This window comes from Anoplophora glabripennis, unplaced genomic scaffold, assembly GCF_000390285.2.
Source record: "Anoplophora glabripennis isolate ALB-LARVAE unplaced genomic scaffold, Agla_2.0 scaffold1710, whole genome shotgun sequence".
Classification (NCBI taxonomy): domain Eukaryota; kingdom Metazoa; phylum Arthropoda; class Insecta; order Coleoptera; family Cerambycidae; genus Anoplophora; species Anoplophora glabripennis.
In genome coordinates, this window is record NW_019417783.1 from 16,058 (window position 1) to 41,036 (window position 24,979).

The window sequence follows — 24,979 nt, forward strand, 5'->3', positions numbered from 1 at the left end:
TAACAAACGTTTTATGAGGTTCGATGGACGCTATTTTGATTTGACGACATGCATAGACTAGAACTAGAATTAGAACTCTAACTAGATCTAGAAACAAGAACGAGAACTTGAACAAGAATGAGAACTAGAACTAGAACTCGAACGAGAACGAGAACGAGGATGAGAACGACAACGAGAATGAGAACGACAACGAGAATGAGAACGACAACGAGAACAAGAACGAGAACAAGAACGAGAACAAGAACAAGGACAAAGACAAGGACAAGAACAAGAACTAGAAAAAGAACCAGAACTAGAATTGAAACTAGAATTAGAAATATAAATAGAATTAGAACTCGAATTAGAACTAGAATTAGAATTAGAATTAGAACTGAGAACTAGAATTAGAACTATGACTAGATCTAGATCTAGGTCTAGATCTAGAAACGAGAATCAGAACTAGAACTAGATAGAGAACTAGAACGAGAACGACAACGAGAACAAGAACTATAAAGAGAACCAGAACCAGAACTAGAATTAGAACTAGAATTAGAACTAAAATTAGAACTAGCATTAGAACTATAACTAGATCTAGATCTAGAACTAAAAGTAAACTCGAATTGGAAAAAGGACAAGATAAAAACACAAACAAGAGGAACAAGAACAAAAGCAAGAACAGATGCAGGAGCAAAAGCAGGAGAAAAGAACACCCAGTGAAAACACGAACGTTAAAATTGTATTTACTGATACTTTAACCTTTAAATGAAGAACCATTTAAATGTCCCTTTAATACATGTTATTTTTAACTAGAATTTTGACGTTATTTTAGGGTTCTTTAATAGTCTCAGTTACTTTAAATCATACCAGGTGCAATTAATTAAATAGATCAGCCTAAAATTTCTCCCCTTGGCTTTATTATAACTACAATAACTTTATTTTGTCAAATTTTTTTCTTTTGTTAATTAACTTTATGCAATCTATCCACTCGACGTTTCTTTTAAGTTATAGTTTAGTTTAATTTAAAACGTTAAATTTTCAATCTATCGTTGAGCAATGTGAAAAAGAACAATAACAGAAACAGTAACAGGAACAAGAACAAAATGAAGAAGAAAAAGAAGACGAACAAGACCGGGTTAAATTTTTATGTATATTTCATATATTCCGTATTTTTCATATTTCATGTGTCATATTTTTAATCTATTTATTGTGAAGTTAAAAAGTTGTGAAGCACCCTATTCCAGGTAATATTTTCACCTGTTTATTCTGTTTCAGAATGGAGTGTTATCAAACAACTTACGCCACTAAACAACTAGGTACAAATTTTTTTCGGATAGTTGCCTATCCCTCAGAGTATCAAGTTTGGGACGCTAAACAGGGGTGGGAAGGCAGAAAAATGGTAGTAGCGGCATCCCCGGTAACCGGAACCACGCTTTAGTCCGGGCATTGTTTCGGGCCGGCCGCCCAGCCGAAGACACCGGCCTACATCGATCCATAATAATCTCCCGTGATTAGGGCTAATTCAATTGGAATCCTTTCCTTGGGCGAACAATGGGAAGTTGGTCGCGGGGCCCGTAATGGGTCCCAAGACGGCCGCGCAGTCTTGCCCGGACCCCCAGGCCCGGCGTGGACAAGAGGAAGCCGGCACAATATTAACTAATTACCTATTCATTAAGGCTTAAAGTGGCAAGTTGGTCCTGAATTATTCCCGGCTCCGGAGGGCAAGTTCCGGAAGTGAGGTAAGACGCAGAAGCTCGCCGGAAGCCGCCCTAATGGATGCCCAACTTATAATATCCCAACTAGCGTGCTTTATTAGGATTGATTGGTTCCTGATAACATCGCCCGGCTGGGAAACTGCGATGTTTCGGCGGCCAGAGCGGCCATATGGGCGCATTTAATCGCCCTAAGCGGTTAAGTGTCTTTTCTACCCCGCGGTCGAAGGCTTTCATCGGGAACATATTCAGATCCGCAAGCGCGCCGGCCGGTACACAATCAGCTTGTTCTCCAGAAAAAAAAAAAACACTAATAATAAATATTTTTTATTATTATAAGAGGAAAAACCTAATTACAGAAATACACACCAATATCATGCATTATCTATCCAAATGGGAAAAAACTTTATGTATAAATTTAATAAATTCCTTCGATTGTCAATTGTCTCTGCATGTCGTCAAATCAAAATAGTGCCCATCGAACCTCATAAAACGTTTGTTATATACGAGGAGCAGACGAAAACTGCAAATCGGCCCAAGAATAAAGTACCTTTATTTTCAACCCTAGGCAAAAATGTTATAAAGAAAAGTTATTTCTCTCTAGAGAAGATTAGCCCGAATATAAAGTTTCAATTGATTATCTTGAAAAAGTGATTCTTGACAATTTTGCAACTTTCCCTCGTACCATAATTCGAACGAAAACATCCATAACTAAAGTCAGGTTTTTTTAGTACGCTTCTTCGAGGAAAACATAGTTCCTGAAAACAAGTTGAATTAGGAACTAATAAGGCCGTTATAAAAAATGGTGCAAAAAATAAGAACAAGTTTGGTGCAAACTTTATTTTATGTTCAAAAATAATATAAAAACTGAGTAAAATGGTAAAACCTCTATTTTATTATTACCAAGTTTATTCTATAGTCCCTCTTTAAATTATTATTCTTGAACATAAAATAAAGTTTGCACCAAATTTGTTCTTATTTTCTACCCAATTTTTTTAACGGCCTTATTAGTTCCTGATTCAACTTGTTTTTAGGAATTATGTTTTTCTCGTAAAAGCGTATTAAAAAAACATGACTAGTAATGGATGTTTTCGCTCGAATTATGGAACGAGGGAAAGTTGCAAAAATGTCAGGAATCGCTTTTTCAACATAATGAACTGAAACTTTATATTTGGACCAATCTTTTACAGAGAAATAACTTTTCATTATAACATTCTCTTCAGAGTCGAAAATAAGGGTACTTTACTCTTGGGCCGATTTGCAGTTTTCGTCTGCCCCTCGTATATAACAAACGTTTTATGAGGTTCGATGGGCGCTATTTTGATTTGACGACATGCATAGACAACAGACAATCGAAGGAATTTATTAAATTTATACATAAAGTTTTTTCCCATACGGTGCAAACCTTTTGGATAGCACTATACAAATGTATCGGGTAGTTCACATAAAAATCTGCTCCTCCTTTTATTTTTTACCTTTCTATTTAGAAAAAAATGGCAAATACCGAAGTTATAAGAAACTTTGTTGCGATGTCAAAGAAATGTATAAAAAAGCAATTGACTCTTGCATTTAGAAGATTTAAACCAAAGTCTTGCTTTTTATAATGGACTACCTACCCGGAATATTTGTCACTTATTGGAATCTTCTCCTTTTTCTGATTATAGTAGAGATTCTGAAATAAGTCCGTTCTGTCTGTACACGTGCACAAAATGCATAGGGTCGGCTTACATTAATTCTTAATTAATTTTCTCGACAACAGAGGCATTTAGACCATCAGTTGCTTAATCTCTATCGTCCTTTTCAAGGAACGCGCTTATTTCAGGGTGTTTACCCTGTACACATGTCATATATTTGATGAGACATAAAACTTTAAAACCTACAAAATCTAGAACTTTATTATTTTTTATTACAGGTCTGAATTTTTCTCCTAGTATTATTGTTTACAAATCTCCAACGAGGGTTAATTGCATCAATCTATAGTTTCAGGGTTAACCTCGTCAATCTCAGTTTTTATTACAGTTTTGGATATTCTCAATGAATATTAATTGCGTCAATGTCAATTTTCATCGCATTTTCGAATTTTTCTCTCACTGCCACCGGATCTGTGTCCCCAATGATGGCTAATTTTTCTTCGCCCGGGGCCTTTAATGGGCGCCGCAGTAAAAGATCCATAATGCCTCCATCCATTTACAAAACAAACGGCCGGGCCGTAATGCGATTTATTCAAATGAAACCCGCGCTCTCGCAGACAGACGGACAGACATCCGCGGGAGTCAATTTAGCAACGCGCCTATACCATTATCCGGGTGGCCGGGGTTCGGGCCCGGGGCCGTTTAGCGCGATGTTATCTTTAATGTCGCAATTTCTCGGCTCGTTGTTCTGTTGTCAACCCGGTCGGAATCGGCGGGCTGCATTCTGGCTAATCCTCTTGCGTTCGCTACCGAATTTAATTAAGAAGTTTTTAGCGGGTCCGAGCCGTAAGGTCGCTCGGGGACCAAGGTACAGCGCCGAGGAACACTTCTTTTATGCGAGAGTAGAGAAATAGTTACTTTTTTATTTTAAGAAGCTAAATATCTCTTTATTACTCAAGAATTGTTGTTTTTTGAAAGTGTCAATAAAAATAAACATTTAGGAATTTTGTTTACTCTAGTTTAGTTAGTTAATCAGTGCAGGGTAGCTTAATTTTTTTATCGCACGCGATTTCAGTAACAGTCTGTTATAAACACAGTAGGTTTTATAAAAATTTTCTTTTCTAATATTAAAAAACAGGGTGGTTTCAATTTAGATACAAAAATTGATTCCTTATTAAAATATAAACGTAGTATGGCCTACAGCCTTTAGTTCTGTGAAGCTTTGCTTCCGAGATACATATTGTTAAAGTCGCATCTCTCTGGGTCTCACAAATTCAATACCTACGTATTTTTTCAGCCACGAAAATTTTATAATTTTTCACCGAAAAAATAAACTCTCTTTGAATACTGCATTAAAATGTAAAATGTTTTTAGTAAGTTAAATTCTCGGGAACATTATATGTAAAATATCGACTGTTAAAATTACAAAGAAAACTAGCACTGTTTTGTAAATTTTGTGTAGTGGAAGATATTCGATATACTGTGAGATTATTAAGTACTGAAAGTAATGGTATTTTTCAATGATGAATATGACAGGTAACCGTAAATGTTTAACATGTTTTTATTTATTTTTTCCGCTAAACTCTTCAATATCTTACCCTAGATGGATCTAGCTAATCTACCATGTAGCTATACCTTTTCAAGACAGTAATAGTAATTTCAATAGTAAACGGTTTTTTGGCTGTCTCTAAAAAACACTCACCACAAACTAGTTCCCCTAAATACAATGGAATTATATTAATTCGAAAAATATTTGAAATTCTTCGAATGCCACACATGACGATGCTTTAAAAACGTTTAGGCTGACGTCCGCACGTCTTTACACCCATTTGTTCTGCCGTTTTTCTGCCTATCAGGCGAAATACTCCAACAAATCGAATTTCGTCGGTAACGGTGTCGGAATCTTCCACGATCTCTCAAATATACGATGTAATTTTTTTTAAATGTTAATAGTTTTGGAAAGTTCAACCGATATTTCACTCTTTCTATTACGATTGTTACACCATGAAAATGTTTTTTTTTATTAAATGCCGATTTACGCTACAAAATTTATTATACGCTACAAAAATGTGTAATAATTACAATTTATGTCCCTTACAGACCTCCGTTTTTTACAGCCCTCTATTTTTAAGATTTTACAGCCCTCCATTTTTACAGCCCTCAATTTTTTTACAACCCTCAATTTTTTACAGCCCTCCATTTTTACAACCTCCCATATTTTACAGCCCTCCATTTTTTACAACCCTCCATTTTTACAGCCCTCCATTTTTTCGTTTCTGTTCCACTTTTACTTTTCTGTTCAAACCCCACCATTTCTTGAGCACGCTAGATAAAGGTTTCGGCATGTTGATGTGATACAGAACATAATTTAGGGTTATTCTATCGGTTGCACTTAATTACTAAATGTGACGTAATTGCAAATTTATCAAAAAAATTATAATAAATGAGGGTAACCTGTAGTGCTCAAATATTATTTTATCTCTAATTTTTTTGGAAAGTAGTAATATTTTAGTTTCAGTTTATGTGCAAACCTGATAAGTGACAAATGTAAATGAATTATTAGATATAGGTACTGAGTTCAGAATCAGCCAGGACAAAAACACTTTCTGATTCCTGATAAAAATTTGTATCAATTTATTTTGCATTCTTGTTCATTTTACAGATTTTGAGAAAATATAACAATTTTTAATATGGTTTCCATAGCCATAGCTATAATATGCGAACAAATGTAGGATTTCCTGGTACTACGAATGTTTTTTCAAAACTTTTGGGTTATTCAACTTTTCCATTTAATCATTTTAAATGATCAGATGAGCCAGAAGAACATTGAACAATCGCCATACCGTAGCTTTTACTGGGCTACCATCACATCGACAAGCCTAACGCCAAACTAAACCCAACTGGGACTATTTTCATTACCTAGCCGTTTATTACGCCGAACACCTTCGAGTGGAGTTTAGGCCTTAATTACATACGTGATTCGTTGAAATGGAATGAAAGTTATTACCGATATCGCCCTGTCATAGCGGGTCCATTATCGAGGAGCCAATTAAAATTTTTTAAACTTCGGCCGTTTCGTTTTTCTTTATATTGACGCACGTTCGGGTCGATGGAGGTTTACGCGTTTGACAAATCCAGAAGGGGAATTTGTAATAACTTCTTAAAATACGATTTTTAGTTATTAATACTTGTTATATTAATTTTAATGTAATTTATATCATTTTAGAGTGCAAAATTTACCAGAAAACATGCATCAAATGCTAATGCTAATAAACCGTTTAAAAATCGCTGTAATAAAAGCTTTATGATAACAGAAATATTTACAATTGAAGGTAATGGGATTTTTCAAGCCGATTCTTTAATCTATTCTACTCGTATTACCTCGCAAAAGTCAATCAGTGCTTGCTGTCAATTCAAACGTTGTCCCACATTGCTATTTTAAAAGTCGTTCTTCTTCTAAGTTGTGGTTTGAGGTTTTAGTGGGTTGGTATTACTTTAGCTGTTAGTGTAAACCAGTGACGGTTCGTGACATTGTAAATAGGTGAGGCTTGTGGCTTTTTTACTAGGTGGGCAAGAAATAAAAAAAGGGCCGCAGGCAAAAATTTATAATATTCAAGGTCAAACGACTAAATGCATCTGGAAATTTTTAGTTGTATTTACAATATTATAGGAAAACTGATGTTCACGAACAGGATTTTCATTCAGATTCTATAAAAAAAATAATACGCAACTATTTGGATATTCTATTAATCCGCACTCAAATGATAGGAATAAATGTCCACGTCATTTTTTATTATGGAGATCTTCGCAAATAGCCCTACCATAACCGTAAATTAAAAAAATGATGTTATTGATAATAATATCAGAATATTAAAAATTGTATTTACAATAAAATTAAGTAACAGAAAAAAAAAACAGTGATATATTTCCCTAATAATTAACAAAATTGTTCCTACTTGGTTTATGACTATTAAAAAATATGAAAGAATATTAAAAAAATGTTCATAAGGTAGCCAGCCAACTTATCTATTTACATATAAAACAACGCCGCCAGCTTTTCGTTTGCCTCCACTTTTAACAAGATATTTTAAAAGCATTTTTTATAAAACAGGTTTATTGGTGCGTCTTTTAAATTTGCACTAAGTTGTTTAAGAGCTCTTGTGTTATCGTATTTCTAAGTCTTAATGCGCTTAAGACACAAAAAGTTTCTTGCTACCGAGACACTTGTTGCAGGAATTGTTAAAACTGGGCAAAACAATTTGTAAGTTTCCGAAAATACCATTTTAAATTCCTTGTATAATATTTCTATCGTTTTTTGAATTTCTAAATTACAAAATTGTTCGTCTTTGTACAAAATATTAAGTTCGTTTTTCAACATATCTATTTCAAAAACGTTTGGATACATTTGTAATAAAAAGTCAAACGATTTTTCGAGAAATTTGTTTGCAAATTCGGGAAATTTTGAGGAATCTATTAAAGCAAAAAAAATTAAATCATGTTAATTCCCAAAACGAATAGGTACTTAATTAAGGGGAAATATATTTCGAAAATATTTCTAATTCATCGCAACTTTTGCCCCGTTTACTTGGTAGTCCAGTAATATTTTTGGCATAATTAAAAATATTTTTAAATTTTTCTTCGGTTCTTAATTCAGAAATTCTTTGACTAGTGATTTTAATTTGTTTAGAGCAGTAGTTTACGTCATTACGTCTTGTAATAGGTGTTTCAAGAGTTAAAACAATATTGTGAGATAGCTTCGTTATTAGCTACCTATGTAGGCACTTCATAATATAATAAGTATCTATTAAATTTTCGTTAAATTTAGTTTTACTTTGTTTTGTTGGAAGGAAGTTGTTTTTTATTTACTTTCTCTCACACTGGCATCAGACACTACCCGCGTACTATGCGACGCGTACATTAACCGCGAACTGAAGCTACAAGACAAGTACAAGCCGGCCTCAGATCCCTCCTAAATCACGTTATTTTAACCGGCTCCATGGAGGGGGAACTGTAGCATATTGTAGGCAAGTGTGACGCGCCTATAAGCCTCAGTTGCTTTATACGACGAGCCGCCACTGGTGTAAACCTGTTGTGACATTACTGTTAATGTTTGAACTATTTTTTTCATGAACGATTTGGAATTATAGGTACGTAAATTAATTGAACTCGCAGCAAAAAGAACTTGCTAACAAGGTGCGTTACTAACACAGTGTACAGAATCCTGAGTATACCAAACGAATATGTGTTCAGGAAAAAGTGCGCAATTTTTAACATTTATTGGAATTTCGTCTTCTTTCTCAACAGTTTTACAGAGTTTAAGTAAAGAAGTTTACACACCAATACAATGGAGCAAATAAGTTTGCTTTGATTCGCATAGACCTCAAAGAAATAAGACGCAGACGATTTGGATAGCGGATTTAAAAATACTGAATCGAGTGCCTTGGGTTACAAAAAAATGAATATAGAAAAAAGGTGGTATTCGTTGTAACGTTATCATTCTAGCATCAATTAACCATTATTAGTGGCAGGAGGAGTACTCAAAATAGGACGGTGATTCCATAATTCGTTCTAGAAAAATAGGTTGCTGGGTTGACTGAATGACCTCTTCAGCTTTTCACAACATCTCAAAAACGGCTAGGAAAGTAAACAAAAAACACCGATAGAGAAATAAGAGTAGGAAAACAACGATAATATCTATTTCTCCCATTTGTTCAAGAGATAATTACAAAAAAAACATTAAAAAATTCAAATTTGACACTTCAGTTCTCGAAAACGTTGCATTTCTTAGAGTTTATTCAAGATTCTGAAAGTTACCAGTACAAAAAGTGAAACACCCTGTATACAAACCCGTTTTAACTTTAGGTAAGAAATCGCTCCTTAAAGATTTTCAGAATATTAACGACATGCCACACCCCCATATACGAATACGTCTATAATTGTGCTTTTATCTAGATTTCGGACACACATATAGAAACCACCAGCAACAAGACAAACACAGAGCGACTCCTGGACAAATCTCAAGCCGTCCCCTCCACACCGCCCTGGCAACTTATCTGCTTGCCTCCTGAATATTGCAAACGTTTACTGCAGTCCATGAATGCTAAGTGTGCTGCCAGATCCGAGCACCTTCTCCAGCTCGGGCTGAGAAATGCTCCTGCGACACTCCTGAGATATGGCGCGCCGCAGGATAATTTCCCCCGAGTTTCGCTGTTTACATAATATGTTTATGGTATGAGCTGCTTGTTTGCTCGCCGTGTACGTGGACGAACGTCATTAAGGGAGCGTCAACACTGCCGCCGCCGTTTCGATGATTTGCGATAAGTTATTGTTAGGGTTACGGTCGGTTCTGTGTTGGATGGAAGCTACGATCAAAGTTTAGCTAAATGTAATTCTCGTTCAAAGAATATATTATATCTTGAAATTCGCGATACGCTGAAGGACTGAAAAGACTGATCGCACATCGATACATTAATCTAAATTCATGTAACTTTGCTTTTCACACCAATCTACTATATATTTTTTTTAATTCTAGCAGAAATACCGATGATAATTTTTCAAAACCAAGGACGGGCGTAATAGATAGATACGAAAAAATGTCAGGAAACAATTTTTGTTTAAATTTAAACGGTTTAGGATAAATTATACCTTTTTAATTTTATTTATCGTATGACTTTTTTTTTGTTGAATTAATGTCATTTGTTACCCACAACTGGTTGACTTGAAAACTGAATATTTCCCCTTCTACGGCCCTTGTCCATGTGTGAAATTTGATTGAAATATCTTTGAAATCAGAAATAAAAAATAAAAACATTTTTTGCATACAACTTTCATATGTCGTACCTTTTTAATTAATTTCTGGATATTTGTTTACATGAAATATTTTGCTTAAAGCCAATTTTTGTGTTACCAGCTTTATTTAAGGCAACTAAAACGAGGACACCTTGTATAGGCAGTGGCGCCTCTAGAAATTAAGGGGATTTAGAGCCAAAAATCCTTTGGGTCACCCACAGGTGTAGTTGAAAAGATGAAAAACTATTATTTTTCAATTTATGAGAAATCAGTATACAAAATAATACATACAGTTCATTTTATCCCTAGATCTCAATAATACACTATAATAACACAGGCCTACCAACAGAAATCGAAAAATTGTTTTTTCCAGACTAGGTGACCATTATGTGTTTGGGGTCGTTGATCACGATCACAGTGTCCATATGACCCCATTATGTCTAGATCAAGGTCAAATGAAGGTCAAACACATTAACTTGAATGATACAATTTTTTTGACCTCGGAATCTGAGAGCGAAGAACTTTATGCCCGAATACATTTCGACCTGTTGATCGAACCGAATTTTCCGCTCTTTCAGAATCTGGGGTCAAAAAAATTGCATCATTCGAGTTAATGTGTTTGACCTTAATTTGATCTAGATCTAGACGTGATGGGGTCATATGGATACCGGAATCGTGATCAGCGACCCCAAAAACATAAGAGTCAACTGGTTCGGGACCCATTCCTAGCTAAGATATCAGCCGAATTATCAAAAGAAGGATTTGACCTCTAGATGACCTGCAAATGACCTTCAAAGGTCAAAGCGTATACGGACGTAAAATTTTTCGCTCATTCAGTATCCGAGGTCAAAAAAATTGTATCCTTCGAATGTTTGTCCTTCATTTGACCTTAATCTAGACGTGATGAAGTCATATGTACACCGGGATCGTGATCAGCGACCCCAAAAACATAGGAGTCAACTGGTTCGGGACCCATTCCTACCTAAGATATCAGCCGAATGGTCAAGAGAAGGATTTGACCTCTAGATAACCTACAAATGACCTTCAGAGGTCAAAGCGTATTCAGACGTAAAATTTTTCGCTCTTTCAGTATCCGAGGTCAAAAAAATTGTATCCTTCGAATGTTTGTCCTTCATTTGACCTTGATCTAGACGTGATGGAGTCATATGGACACCGGGATCGTGATCAGCGACCACAAAAACATAAGAGTCAACTGGTTCGGGACCCATTCCTACCTAAGATATCAGCCGAATGATCAAAAGAAGGATTTGACCTCTAGATAACCTGCAAATGACCTTCAGAGGTCAAAGCGTATTCAGACGTAAAATTGTTCGCTCTTTCAGTATCCGAGGTCAAAAAAATTGTATCCTTCGAATGTTTGTCCTTCATTTGACCTTGATCTAGACGTGATGGAGTCATATGTACACCGGGATCGTGATCAGCGACCCCAAAAACATAAAGGCCACCTAGTCTGGGAAAAAGGACTTTTCGGTTTCTGTTTGTGGGCTTGTGTAATTAAGAAATGAATAAATAGCACATTCTTTTCCAAAATTTAACATCTACAGGGTGTACCCAGATCACATTATAATCTGTATATCTTTTTTATTAAGAGTTTCCGGATATTTATTCGTATGAGACTTTTTTCTATTAGCTTATTCATTTTCTAGATTATTTCAAAATTATGAAAGATATAATGAATTATAAAAAATGCGCCGTATATGCCGAAAGGGCGAGGGACAAAAGTGAGGCCGACTGAAAACAGGAACGTTTCGAAGCGGCGAATCCGGCAAGCCAAGCCGGCATAATGGAATTTGTCGCTTAGCGCTCTCGTCCTTTAAAACATTAGAACAACGTGGGGTGGAAACGTACACAATTTTCCATTTATTTAGTTACAGCGAAATGACTTCACTTTGTAGTCATAGAATCGCTGTCTCATTTCACACGCGGCGACAATAATATCTGAATTTAAATCGCGGCGTCGCCCCCGGCGTCCCGGAGTTCGGGGGGACGCGTCCAAAAGCAATTTATCCGGTTAGGTGATTGCGCGTTAAGCAGCATTTGCCAGTGTGTCGAAGCTGAAGTTATTCTCTCCCTCTGATTTTAAATATTAGATGCTTAATCTAGCCTGTCGATCGTTCGTTTGTTTGTTTAACGTGACTTCATTGTATAATCAACAGAAATGAGATTTTGAAAAATATTTTCGGTGGACGTTGCGTCCAATTATAAAATTCTGCGGAAACATACCCACGCATGGCAATCTTGGCTATGTGCAGAATGAGCAAATAATCCAAAATATTTTTAAACTAAATATAAAAGCAAATATATGGCATCTATTGTAATCAGAAAAAAAGAGAGAAATTCAAAAAGCTACAAGTATATAGGGTCTTTCGTTTGAGAAACAAGTTTGGTTTATATCTCCTAAATAAAACATTCATTTGTTTTTTATATACTTTAGGGTGGCCCAAAAAGAAACTCATAATTATTTTAACTTTCAAAGTAGTGTACCTAAAATGTTTTCGAGCGACCTAAAAATAAATATCAACGAACTAATAATTTTTATTGAATTTGATGAACAAAAGAACATAAACAAATCACGAGACACTTAAATTTTAAAAAATTAAAAATTATAAATATTTGATACTCACAGTGCGGTAGTAAATTTTGTCTCGAGAAATTTTTTAAGTGTCTCGTGATTTATTTTTATTCTTTTGTTCATCAAATTCAATAAAAAACATTATTAGTTCGTTGATATTTATTTTTAGAGGTCGCTCGAAAACATTTTAGGTACACTACTTTAAAAAATTAAAAATTATAAATATTTGATACTCACAGTGCGGTAGTAAATTTTGTCTCGAGAAATTTTTTAAGTGTCTCGTGATTTATTTCTATTCATTTGTTCATCAAATTCAATAAAAAACATTATTAGTTCGTTGATATTTATTTTTAGAGGTCGCTCGAAAACATTAAACGTCGCTTAAAACATTAAGAAATTAAAATATTGATTTGAAATTTCAGAATCGAGATTTTTTTCAACATAGAAAATGATAAAATAACTAGAAAAAAATTAAAAAAATTCAATTTTGACGATTTTGGAAATTTTTTAAATTCCTGAGCGACCTCTAAACAAATTTTTTTTGAGCTGATTTTTTGAGGGGGCTCTTAAAACATGATAAATTAACATATTTTCACAAGAGACACGAAAAAAAATTAAGTACTAAAACTTTGACCTTTACCATTTTTTGCTACGTAAAAAGCAAAAAAGATAAGGAAGGTAAAATGTAATATAAATATGTATGGGCTAAAAAATGTCAGTTTTATTTTACAGTAAATATTTCAAAAATATTTCCACTCTACAGGATGTCCCACGCTGACGAGACATTAGACATATTTCAGAGACTACTTCGATTTTAATTTTAAAAATTCGGGTAATAGTGTTTTCGGGCATACCCTTCTCAACTAAAATAATGGCGTCTACCCAACGCTTCCGGTTATACCGGAAGTTGACGTCATCTACGTTATTTTAAATGAGATTCTCCATGAATAACTAATAAATTTATGTCGGCATTTGAATAAATGTTAACGTTTTCCATTCTTTAACTATAAATAATACTCAAATAAACATTCACTGTAAGTGTTAAATTGACAACAATAAGCTGGTGACAAATTAGGTGCTTGTTTTCAAGTTTCACAGCCATCCTCTCAAGAAATTATGCGATATTTGTTGACTGCACAAAAAACAGTAAATACTTTAACCAGAAGAGATAGGTATAGGGAACCATTATACCATTCTAAAGAGAACAAAATTGTTCATCATGTTGCGCAAAAATATACAGGGTGTTCCATTTAAAAAAATTAGTTAAGATGGTTTAAAGTTGACTAAATTCGGCATTAAATTTCTACCACCCTGTACGAAATTAAGTCATTTTGAAATTATGACAGGGAAGCTTAAAGTTTTAGTTATGTTCCCTATAAATTTTATTGCTCTAACTTTATTATTGTAGAATACACATCTCTTTGAAATAGGCAGTGCTTTTTTAAATTTCTTTTGAAAAAAATATATCAAAAATAGTTAACTTTAAGAATAGGAAACCTTTATGAAAGTTCACCTAAAAATTGACGTAGAATCCAAAATTGCAATGATATACAGAGTGTTCCATTTAAAATAACGAAGATGACATCAAATTCTGGTATAACCGGAAGCGTTGGTGGACGCCATTGTTTAATCTCTGAAATATGTCTAATATCTCGCCAGCGTGGGGCACCTTGTACGTACTTCATACTGTATAAACGTTGTTGAGCCCCAATTAAAGTTTAAAGAAAGAAGTCCTTTTAGTTTTGTTAATTCTGAAAGTTTCCTAAATTCTCATCAAATGGAATTAAAAAGAAGTTTTTTTAGTTTTGTTAATTCCACAGATTTTTTATAAGGTATAATTCAAACAAATTCAATTTTATTTTTCTAAAAAATCTTAAAGAAAGCCAAACAATGTTTTTCAAGATCAGATATCCAGATATCAAAAGACATTTAAGTCCACAGTCGTGGGTTTTTTGTATTAATTATATTTAAACATACCATTTTTAGTCTTGGTTAATTATATGTTTACTGTTTATTAGACGTATAATTCAACGTTACTTGGGGCATGTAGCCAATAAAGAAGTTGTTTCCCGCAATATCAATAGTTAAGATTCTCGTCTATGAGGACAGATATCTTTTGCATAGATTCTGGTATTGTAGAACATTGTTTGACTTCATTTTTTAGAAAAAATATTTTAAATTCGTTTGAATTAGCTTAGTATTTAAAAAAACCGTAAAAATCTACCAGAACTAACAATGGAATATACGTTTTTAAAAAGAAATTAACTACAGATTTTTGAAATTGAAATAAAGCGATTTGGGTAGGAAAAACCTATACTCAAAATTAACTCGATGCTAGAGGGCATACAATTTGGCAAAAACTGTTCAAAATCTTTCTAAAATGTTTTGTTCAATTTAAATTTTTATCTGTGTATAGATGTCATTTTCTGACAATAGAAATTGAAGTTATTTCAAAAATAGGAAAAATATTTTCCTAAGCAAAAAAGATCACAAAAAATTTACTTTTAGATATTCTTGTTCTGACTGAATACTTTGAACAAATTCAACCAAGATAGATTAACCAAAACGTTTTTGGATTTTAAGCCTTTATTTTTTCAGTAGCCTCCATTTAAAAAAATAATTTATGAAATTTATAGCCACATAACTGAATATTAATAAACATTAAATTATGTACAAGGTACCAACGCAGAATGATTTTTTCCCTTATTTTTAATAATACCTACATCAATTTTTCAGATTAAGTAAAACCCACGTAAACGTAAAGCAAGTAAAACAGATTGCACGGAAATTCCAATCTATACCCAACTAAAGACTACCTATCTCAGCCGTCACTATACAGTTACTTAAATCCAATCTATCCCCTAATTTCCCACTGAATGATATGTCCATCTAGGCCTTCTATCGGGTAATAATTTGTTCCTTAATGACTCCCGGTCCGACAAAAGACATTTAATACCAGTAGCAGACCAGTTGGCTGTGGCCGTGAAAACGAATCGTTTGTGATTTTTAATAGATTCGAACGCTGGGGCCACAATGCACCTCATTTCCAGAGGTACAATCGAAAATCCGATTCATTCTTAATTTTAATTTCGAAATTAAACGGCTATTAGGCGCGATAACAGGTATGTGTGGATCTCTTCGTTTGTCGAACGGAATAAAAGCGGATGTCTTGAAGGATTCAATTTATGAATCGACGACAACCGGGACCAGTTGTCAGAAAAATTAGGCGAAGATAATAGGAGCAAACAACTGTCAAAATCTTGAGTTCTGCTACTAGAATTGACTCATTTCTATAGTTGAAATTGTATTGCGGTAGAGAGCATTCATAAATGATTACAAGCCACGTGACTTATATTTTAAAATAATAAATTTTGTTACAAAAGCGTTTAAAGCAGTATTTTTTTTCTGATTGTTTCTTTATTAACTGCTTGAAAATTTCCAGTCCATTGACCTTTTTGCTTTATCCGTGTCAGTATGAGATTACCTTTTGAAAAAATGATACATTAATTAGAGCAAATAACACATTTGCTTTCAATCGAACCAGTTCACATTTCAGTGGCCAATTTAGGTGTGAAGAGCCACTTTAGTGATAGCAATTAGACAAAAGTTGGATGGTGTTTTCGTCGACAGAAACCGTTATAATGTTCCGTTTGGATATATCTGCGATTAGATGCGGTGGTTAGGTTGATTAAGGGGGCTTATTTTTTTTGGAATACTTCCCACAGCTGTGTAGAATGGAAAAGACTGAGGTACCTATATATCTGACAGAATCAAATCGAAATGTTTAGTTCTTATAATACTTTACAAGAGATACTTAGAGATACGAAGCAAGAAATATAAACAGAATATTCAAAAAAATATATGACCTGTTAAACTTCTTTAAGGCACGTATATGTAGCCGAGTCATTTGCAAATTTTGTGTAAGATATACATGCAAATTAATTAGTATTTTACCTGCTGATAAAAACCAACTTACGGGATCATTATAAAATTGAATATGGTTTGTCACGATATAAATCGATAATTTAATGTAATTTGAGACATTAACCATTATTAGAGTTATTGCTTTTTCGAGGCCGCACGCAAAACAGTGGGCGATGAACAATTCAGATATGTAATTCAAATTTTCTGGGTCTTTATCAGTCTACCTCAATTTGGTGTGTAATACTTATATTTAAATTAATAATTAATCAAAATGTGTGCTTCCTACATCCTTGAATTTAGTGGTATCATAAAGGCTCCGGCGAATATGAAGGTTTTTATTGCGATAATAACTGTTTGAAACACTTGTTTTATTATTTTATAAATAAAAGAAACTATGAAAACAAGGAAAAGAATGACAGAAAGTTACTGTTATATTGTTGTTGGGAAAAGAAACACATTTTTAGGATAAAAGGATGGAAAGTTATCCATTATGGGCCATTATTTATGGATTTATCATATCAAGTCAAGTAGGTACTGTAGTACCCACCATTTCATTATTTTAAAAATATTTATTTTCGAAAGAAAATCGATTTATTGAAATACACGTGGCTAGACTGAAATTCAAATTACGCTCTCTGAAATAAAAGCTATGACTCGTTTTGAGATAATGCTGGCCATTCTGAAATATATACAGTATGTTCACGGTTAGAGTGGAAAATATAATTATTATTATTTTTCATTTCAAATGCGGTTGGCATGGAGAATAAAAAAGTCTGCCAAAAACCGTCATAATAAAAAGTGATAAAAATTATTTAATACATTGTTTTGGCAAAATTAATAAATAAAGTTCTTCATGCCAATTATATTTGAATGAAGAGCAAAAGGCAGTTAATTCTTGAACGATCTTTATATTTACCCATTTTCTGATCAATTTGCGCATGCAAGGCGAAAGTTCTCCATGTCAACCGCATTTTAAAGACAAGCAAAAATTTTAATGAAGAATGCCTTTTTCTCGTAAAATGATCAATAAAATTTTTTTAGTGTACGTTTCTATCAAAGTATGCCGATTTATATAGAAATTGGAATTGTAATATAAATTTCAATTCTAAACAACTTTCCATCATAACATATTTCTGTACTGTTAAAAACAAAGGCAGTTGATTCTTGAACGTTTTTTATATTTACCGATTTTCTGATCAACCTGCACATGCAAGATGAAAGTTCTCTATGCTAACCGCATTTTAAAGACAAACAATATTTTAATAAAGAATGCCTTTTTCTCGTAAAATAAAAAATAAAAATATTTTCCACTAATCGAGGACATACGGTAGATGTTTTTTTGATATAAAACTTACCATTCCAGAAACCATTTTATAACAAAATTGATGACTTTGAAATACAACTGAACGACACTTTCTGAATTAACATCTTTGAAACAAAGTTGACTTTTTGAATTATAGTGGGTATTCATTAAAATTATGTTATGTGAAATAAAATTGACTATTCTGACCCACATGGGACGCTTTTGAAAGAAAATTGACTACTTTGAAATACAATTGACGCTTTCTGAAATAACATTGATTATTTTGAAACATAATTGACATATTTTCAAACAACGTAGACTATTTGGAACTACAATGAATTAATTTATATTAAAATGGCATATTTTGAAATCCAATTGACGCTTCCTGAAAAAAATTACTATTTTGAAACAACTACGCTTTGTAAAGAAAATTAACCATTTTAAAATTCAATTAGAGCTTTCTGTAATACAAGTGGCTAAATTTAAATTTAAATGATACTTTTTGAAACAAAATAATTGACTATTTTGAAACACAATGAATCCTATCTGAAATATATGTGACTAGTCTTAAATTTAAATTACGCTTTCTAAAATAAAGTGGTCTATTTTGAAATACAATTGACGTTTTCTGAAACAAAATTGACTATTTGAAACACAATTGACGATTTTCAAAACAAAATTGACTATTTTGAAATACAACTGGTACTTTCTGAAATACATGTGACCCATCTAAAATTGAAATCACATTTTCTGAACTAAAATTGGCTACCGCTAAATAAAATTGACGCTTTTATGTACTAAAATACTATTTTTAATTACAATTTTCACTGAAATATGTTTGGAAAAGGTGTACGCACTGAGGTAATGACAATTTCGGCTTCAAAGTTGCAGTTTTTGTGGGTTTAGCTGAAATACTTCACTTATATGTAAAATCGGACTCACCCGAGTAGTTCTGCCAGAACGCCGCCCCGGAGTTCATGAGGTCTATCCCCGAGTACCCCCATGGCTTGCTCTCCTGCGGCAGCGGAGGTGGCTCCCTCACCTCCCGCCCAGGTTGGCCGTACCCTGCGACCGCGGGATTGTCCTCGCGCTCCTGTTTGATCCTGTCGGGGCGCTCGCAGGATAGCCGGTCCCGGTCCTGCTGCGGGACGCCCTGGCCGGGGTTGCCGAGGCTGGAAGTGGTGGTCACCGGTTGGTTGGCGGGTTTGTGCTCCAGCTGGGCCAGTTTCTCTGAAAGGGATAGCACGGCGTTAGAAAATTAATGGGGATACCCAGGAAGAGTGTATAGGGTGTAATGGGAAGGGTGATAGGTGGTACAACCTTGTCAGAAAAAAGTTGTGAATGAATGCGTTTTGGCTTTNATTTATTTCACTGACACTTCCAATAGGTTTTTTACATTAATTTTAAGGCAGAACTAAAAAATTTCAACATGTCTGTACAGGGAGTTGAAATACCTTTAAAATGATGTGCCACTTAACCCCCCGTGCCATTAAAGATTCTTGAAGGGGTTGCCCGTTTAGGGAGATGACCCTGCATCCATAAATTTATGATCAAAAGAAAGCAAAATCGACCTGTTACGGGGTTTTCCGGAAAAACCTGTTGCATTAAAAATATTTCAGGTGGACCGTTTTAATTGGGCCGCCCTGTATATTACAGTTTCTGTGGATTTCCAAAATAATGCAAGTAAAACACCTTTTGATTCCACTAGCATCAAATACATTTTGTCATAATTTACAGTTAGTGATATACAAAGCTGATGTGGTAAAATTTTACTAAACTTTTGAATTTGAATTTCAGCAAATGGTAAACTTCCGATTTTTGCAACGTTAATTATGTTCACAACAATGCATAGTACAACGTTTCAAAGCCTTTCTGAATTGTATTTTACAACAAAGGGTAAATCTTGCTGTTCTTGTTAAATATACTGCAGTTTTGTAAATTAATTTCTGTTAAGTATACAAAATTTACAAAACTTTTGTATTTGGACCTACATGCAAAAGGTTGACACGGTAAATTTAATTTTGTATAAAATAATGCACAGTAAAAGGTTTCAGCGTTCTATTATATAAATTTTAATAAACTTTTGAATTAGATTTCTAGTAAATGATAAACACTGCCCAATTTTGTTCTCAATAATGCAATACTACTTTAATGTATCTAATTTATTTAACAAAATTATTGCTGCTTTGGTAAAATTTTTTTAAACTTTTAAATACAGATTTTAAAAAATGATAAACCACGCTGCTTTAACCAATTTTATTCAAAATAGCAAGTTTAATATTTTTTGACTATTATAAAAATTTTACTGAACTTTTCAATGGGATTTACAGCAAATGGTGAAACTTTATCAAACTTTCGAATTTGGATTTCCATCAAATGGCAAACATTGAAGTTTTGTAAATTTAGTTTTGTTCAAAATGATGCAAAGTATAACGTTTCAATAATGCATTTCGATTTTATTGCATAAACGTTTGGGTTTACCGCAAATTAAAATATCTTTTACTAAACTTTTGAACTAAAATTTTAGGAAATGGCATGCATTGATGCTTTTGTGAATTTAATTTTGTTCAAAATAATACAAAGTACAATGTCCCAATATATTTTGATTCTGTCATAATATTTTACTAAACTTTCGAACCAATATTCACCTAGCAAATGGCAACTTTAATGTTCTCGTCGTGGAGGGACGACATTTTTTGTACACCTCGAAGGTACGAATGACAAAAATCGTCAGGCTCGTTGCCGAACGTAGGCTGCCCCTCGCGTCTCGCCCCCGTACCCACCGAGGCATAATAGAAACGCCGCCCGCGGCCGAAATTAGCCCTCCCCCCGTACAACCTCCGTATTATTGTTCCGAAGTTATTATTTGCTAAATATAATATTCAGGCGAAACAGTTGAACGTTCTTAATGGGTAGACAAGGGAAATATCTTGTAATCTGCGGGGATCAATCCGAAAGTTGGGGCCCCGCGGGGCCAGAAGTCTTGGGCGTCCGCCCTTGTGATTGACAGGCCCTCTGCCGCCGCGACCCAACCATCCGCTGCAGGCCCGGATCATTTACGCATTTATTTCAGATCGGATCCTGCAACTGATCGATTCCGTTTCACTCCTATCTGGTGCCTAATTTGAGTTTCAGTCGTTATAGGCAGTAATTTGTTTTTTGAAGCCCATTTCCGCGAACGCATGAGGGATCACAAGAAATAACCAAGAAGAAAACGATTTTTTAACTGATCTTTAGTGCAGTGTCATTTGATATTTTATTAACCTACGACGAATGTCAACAAAACGTTGCAGGGGCATCGCATCGTTATGCAGAACGTTTAAGGTCTGTTTCATATTAGAATTGAATCATCGATATTATTTAAAATAAAATAAAATTCAAATCATAACTATACGCCCATTGCTCTTCATCTAAGTTGGCTGAGATCGTTGCATTTTATTTTTACAATTATATTTCCATGTCCATAAACAAATGATTGTTACTCTATCATCATGGCTTTATGGAAAAGCATAAAAAATAATGAATTTAAACTTAATCACACAAACTATATTTCAAGTTATTGGCAGGCAAATGAGCTGTAGGTATATGGATTTTTCACCATCTTCGATATTGTTAACTATACTACAATATTTATTATCTATATTAGCTGAATTTGGATGGATTATCAGATAATCTACTACTCTTTAAAAGGTTTTTGAAAGGCTGACCTTATTATATTGGGATGTTACCTGCCGAATCAGGTGTGCCCCAGGGGTTTAATTTGAGACTCCTATTATTTTAGGTATTTTTTAGTGATTTAAAAATTATTAAATGTAATAATGATGATTTAAAAATTTATTCTAGGACTGAAAATGTGAGCAACTGTGAGTTCTAACAATCTCAATATACTTTTAGTTTAGTTTTTAGTGGTTAAAAGAATATAAGTTGAAATTGAACATAGTAACGTCTTCTTCTTTTTCTAAAGTCTACGAAGTTAGATAGCTTTGCACTTTTAGCTCAAAATTATGTTTGGAGCATATCCAAATTGCTAAGACTAAATCATCCTAACTTATTGGTTTTATTGTAAAATAAAATTATTATATTCTAATATTAACGCATTAAAAATGCTTTTCTTTTCCCCAGTGCATTCTAAGCTAGCATTTGGTATTCTGTTTATGAGATTTATTGTTAGGATGGGTTTAAAGAAAATTATTGAAATACTTATCTTTCAAAAGCAATGATGTAACTAGGCTTGCAATCATGAACTCCTGGTTTCTAGATTCGGTGTCATTAAAGCTGACACAAATTACGAATTGTATCTTATTTTTTATAGAATCTAGAATCTTCATCTCAGTTGCGCGAAGCATTTGCAGAGTCACCACTGAAGATGGCGACAGTGAAGAACGTCGAAACGTTTGAAAGCATTGGATGCAACCTATAGCAAAGGTGACTACGACCACCACAGCGCAGGCCTAGGTGTTCTAATAGTGGGTCCGCCCCCACAGAGCCTAGTCCGAGAATAACAAAGGTAGTTCAAAGATTACTAGATAAGGCTAAGGATGTGAAAGGTAATTATGTAACTGGCAGCGACCAGGCATAATAACCCGAAGAACCATCGGACTATAAACGAATCTAGCTACTGACAGACTAAGAGCACTGGTGTTTACTTGTAAAGGACAAAAACATTTACTGTGAATCATTTTAAAAATCCCAAATGGAACTTTTTTCGAGTAAACAACAAATTCCAGGCAATACCAGAAGAATATCCGAACTGCTATAATAGTTTAATCTGTAAAATTGTGTTTTCTTGTAAAATCGCATTTTTACGGTGCTATCCCAAGAAGGCCGGCACCAAATTAGTTTTCACATGCCGATTTAGGAATAATTAAATTTACCAGTGGCTGTTAGCTAAAGATTTTGATTTACTACGCTGGTACTACAATGGGATACTATTTCAAGAGGTGCACGACGTTTCTCTTTCTTCTGTGAAGTGTGGGTAGACCGTATTGTTAAAGCTGGTCGGACCACAAAAAATCGATCAGAGGTAGCATGCAAAGAAATGCGAATTAACTGCGGTTACGTAAGCTCGGGAAGGTCTATAATATAACGGAACACGAACGACAAATTACAAAGGTGCACAAAAAAAAACTAAAGTGCGAAGATGTACGCATGCTAAAGAAAAAGATGCATGGTTGAGTTTTAAACAAGTCTGTAAACATTTTTTTGGGAATTAAGATCTCAAGGAAGTGGAAAAGCGATAATAAGGAAGATGGAACGTAAATATGTTAACTGACTATTTTTTAAATCTGAAACGGGATATACCGAAAACAAGAGATGAAAAAAAAAAAATAAAACGACTTTCTCTTCGCAGCTCATTTAAAAACAAAAGAGTGATATACTCTTATATTGGCTAAATTGAGCGATTTTTGGGCCCATTTTCACTTAGATTTTACGGGTTACTGTCCGGTCCTGCATAAATTTTGACTGATATCGTTTTCAGCTCATCAAAATACGTCGGCAATGATATGTCAGATCTTTGGATTTGAACTTTTTTGTGTGCCTGATATTTTATTAATTAAACTATAAATATTAAGAATCAAATTCTCACTAAGATAATAAGGAAGGGAGAAATTTGGGTGGCAATGAAACTATCACTGATATTGCTAGTGATACTAGTGATGACGAATATATTCCATATCACGTTGTAAAAAAGACAGGAACAATATCACAAAAAAAGTAAATGATGTTCGAGATTTGGGCCTGGCAGAGAATGAAGCAGAGTTCCTAATATCATGGCTAAAAAAAATACTAAGCAAGTCGGAAAAGTAAACCAGAGCTAATCGTGTCAAACAGACACCGGATTCAGATTCAGCGACCCTAAAACTATATGGATACCATGGTCTTGTCTTTCTGACATGCTACTTTCTTTTGTGGGTCTGTGTTATCGAGTGCAATTTGAGCACAATTTCACTCGTTTTCTTTATATAACACCACGTGCTTATAATATTTATATTATCTGCACTACAACATTCATGTCAGTTACCCAGTCAATTTTTCAAGCCGATAATTGCTTCAGGCCGACGTTATATCACGCTGTTAAAATAATTAACCAAAAACTATTTCATCTTTCTCCTCTCATTTATTATTTAGTCATGTTACAGATCTATTAAAACAATATTATACGAGAAATAATTATCTACGAAATACCCGTCGAGAAATTAGACGTTTTTAATTCAAGGATTGTAAAAGCGGCGATAAATCTTTCATTTAGATATACAAATTAAACTGCTTAAATATTCTGGCTAATTAAGACAAAGGAGGATTCTGTTGTGTTAACTGAGTAATCTATTTTAGAGCCGGTTCTAGCGTTTGTACTGCATTTGGAGCACCTTTTTATCTGTTATAGCCGACTTGATTTATCTCTGGGAAGACATTTGTCCTATTAATAATAACTGAATTGATCGAAAAAAGGATATATACTTGAAAATAATGCCATAGTATTTCATTAAATTACATAGGACAATATAAAAAAAAGTGGGGTGACCTGGACAACCCACTGGGCTACCTATACGTATTTTGACGCTTTGAATTCGTCCTTACTTTGGAGAAAAACTAACGACGATTCACAGCATCAAAATACGTATAGATAACCTTGTGTGGTTTTCAGGTCAGGTCACTTTTTTATGTTGTGTTTTTGTGTAATCAATAACGGAAACATTTTATAAAATACAGCGGATTTAAATTGAATCATACTCAAATGCATTTCTTGTATCACCATTTCCACTGTTCTGACTCACCGTTTATCATATTTATCTGTTCCGAAGCTCCTGCTGCTCTTAGGGCGTCTTCAAGTTGTGCTCTCCTGCTGGCTTCCAGTTCTAGTTGCTCCTGCAATCGCCTTCGGGCCCGTCTTTCTCGTCGAAGACGCTTTTGTACAAGTGCTGGAAAGAACAGAAAAATGAGTTGTGTTGGTATCCGGTTCCAGTGTGATTTGTGTTAAATTCTAATTAAGTTTTGAGTAGATTCCAAACAGAATTCGATACAAATTTAGTAAAAAGGTAGATTTTAAAAG

At 34.1% G+C, this 24,979-nt stretch overlaps 1 protein-coding gene across 1 annotated transcript in view; it reads right to left on the bottom strand.

Annotated features, from left to right (window-relative positions):
- The window catches only part of LOC108915917 (dachshund homolog 1-like), a gene marked incomplete at its 5' end in the record, with an annotated part of 26,372 nt that extends 1,524 nt beyond the window's left edge, over positions 1-24,848 (bottom strand). Inside the window, one exon of the mRNA XM_023456519.1 lies at positions 24,705-24,848. Within this exon, the coding sequence (XP_023312287.1) occupies positions 24,705-24,848 (144 nt within the window). The remainder of the gene's footprint in view (positions 1-24,704) is intronic.
- Positions 24,849-24,979: the final 131 nt, after the last annotated feature.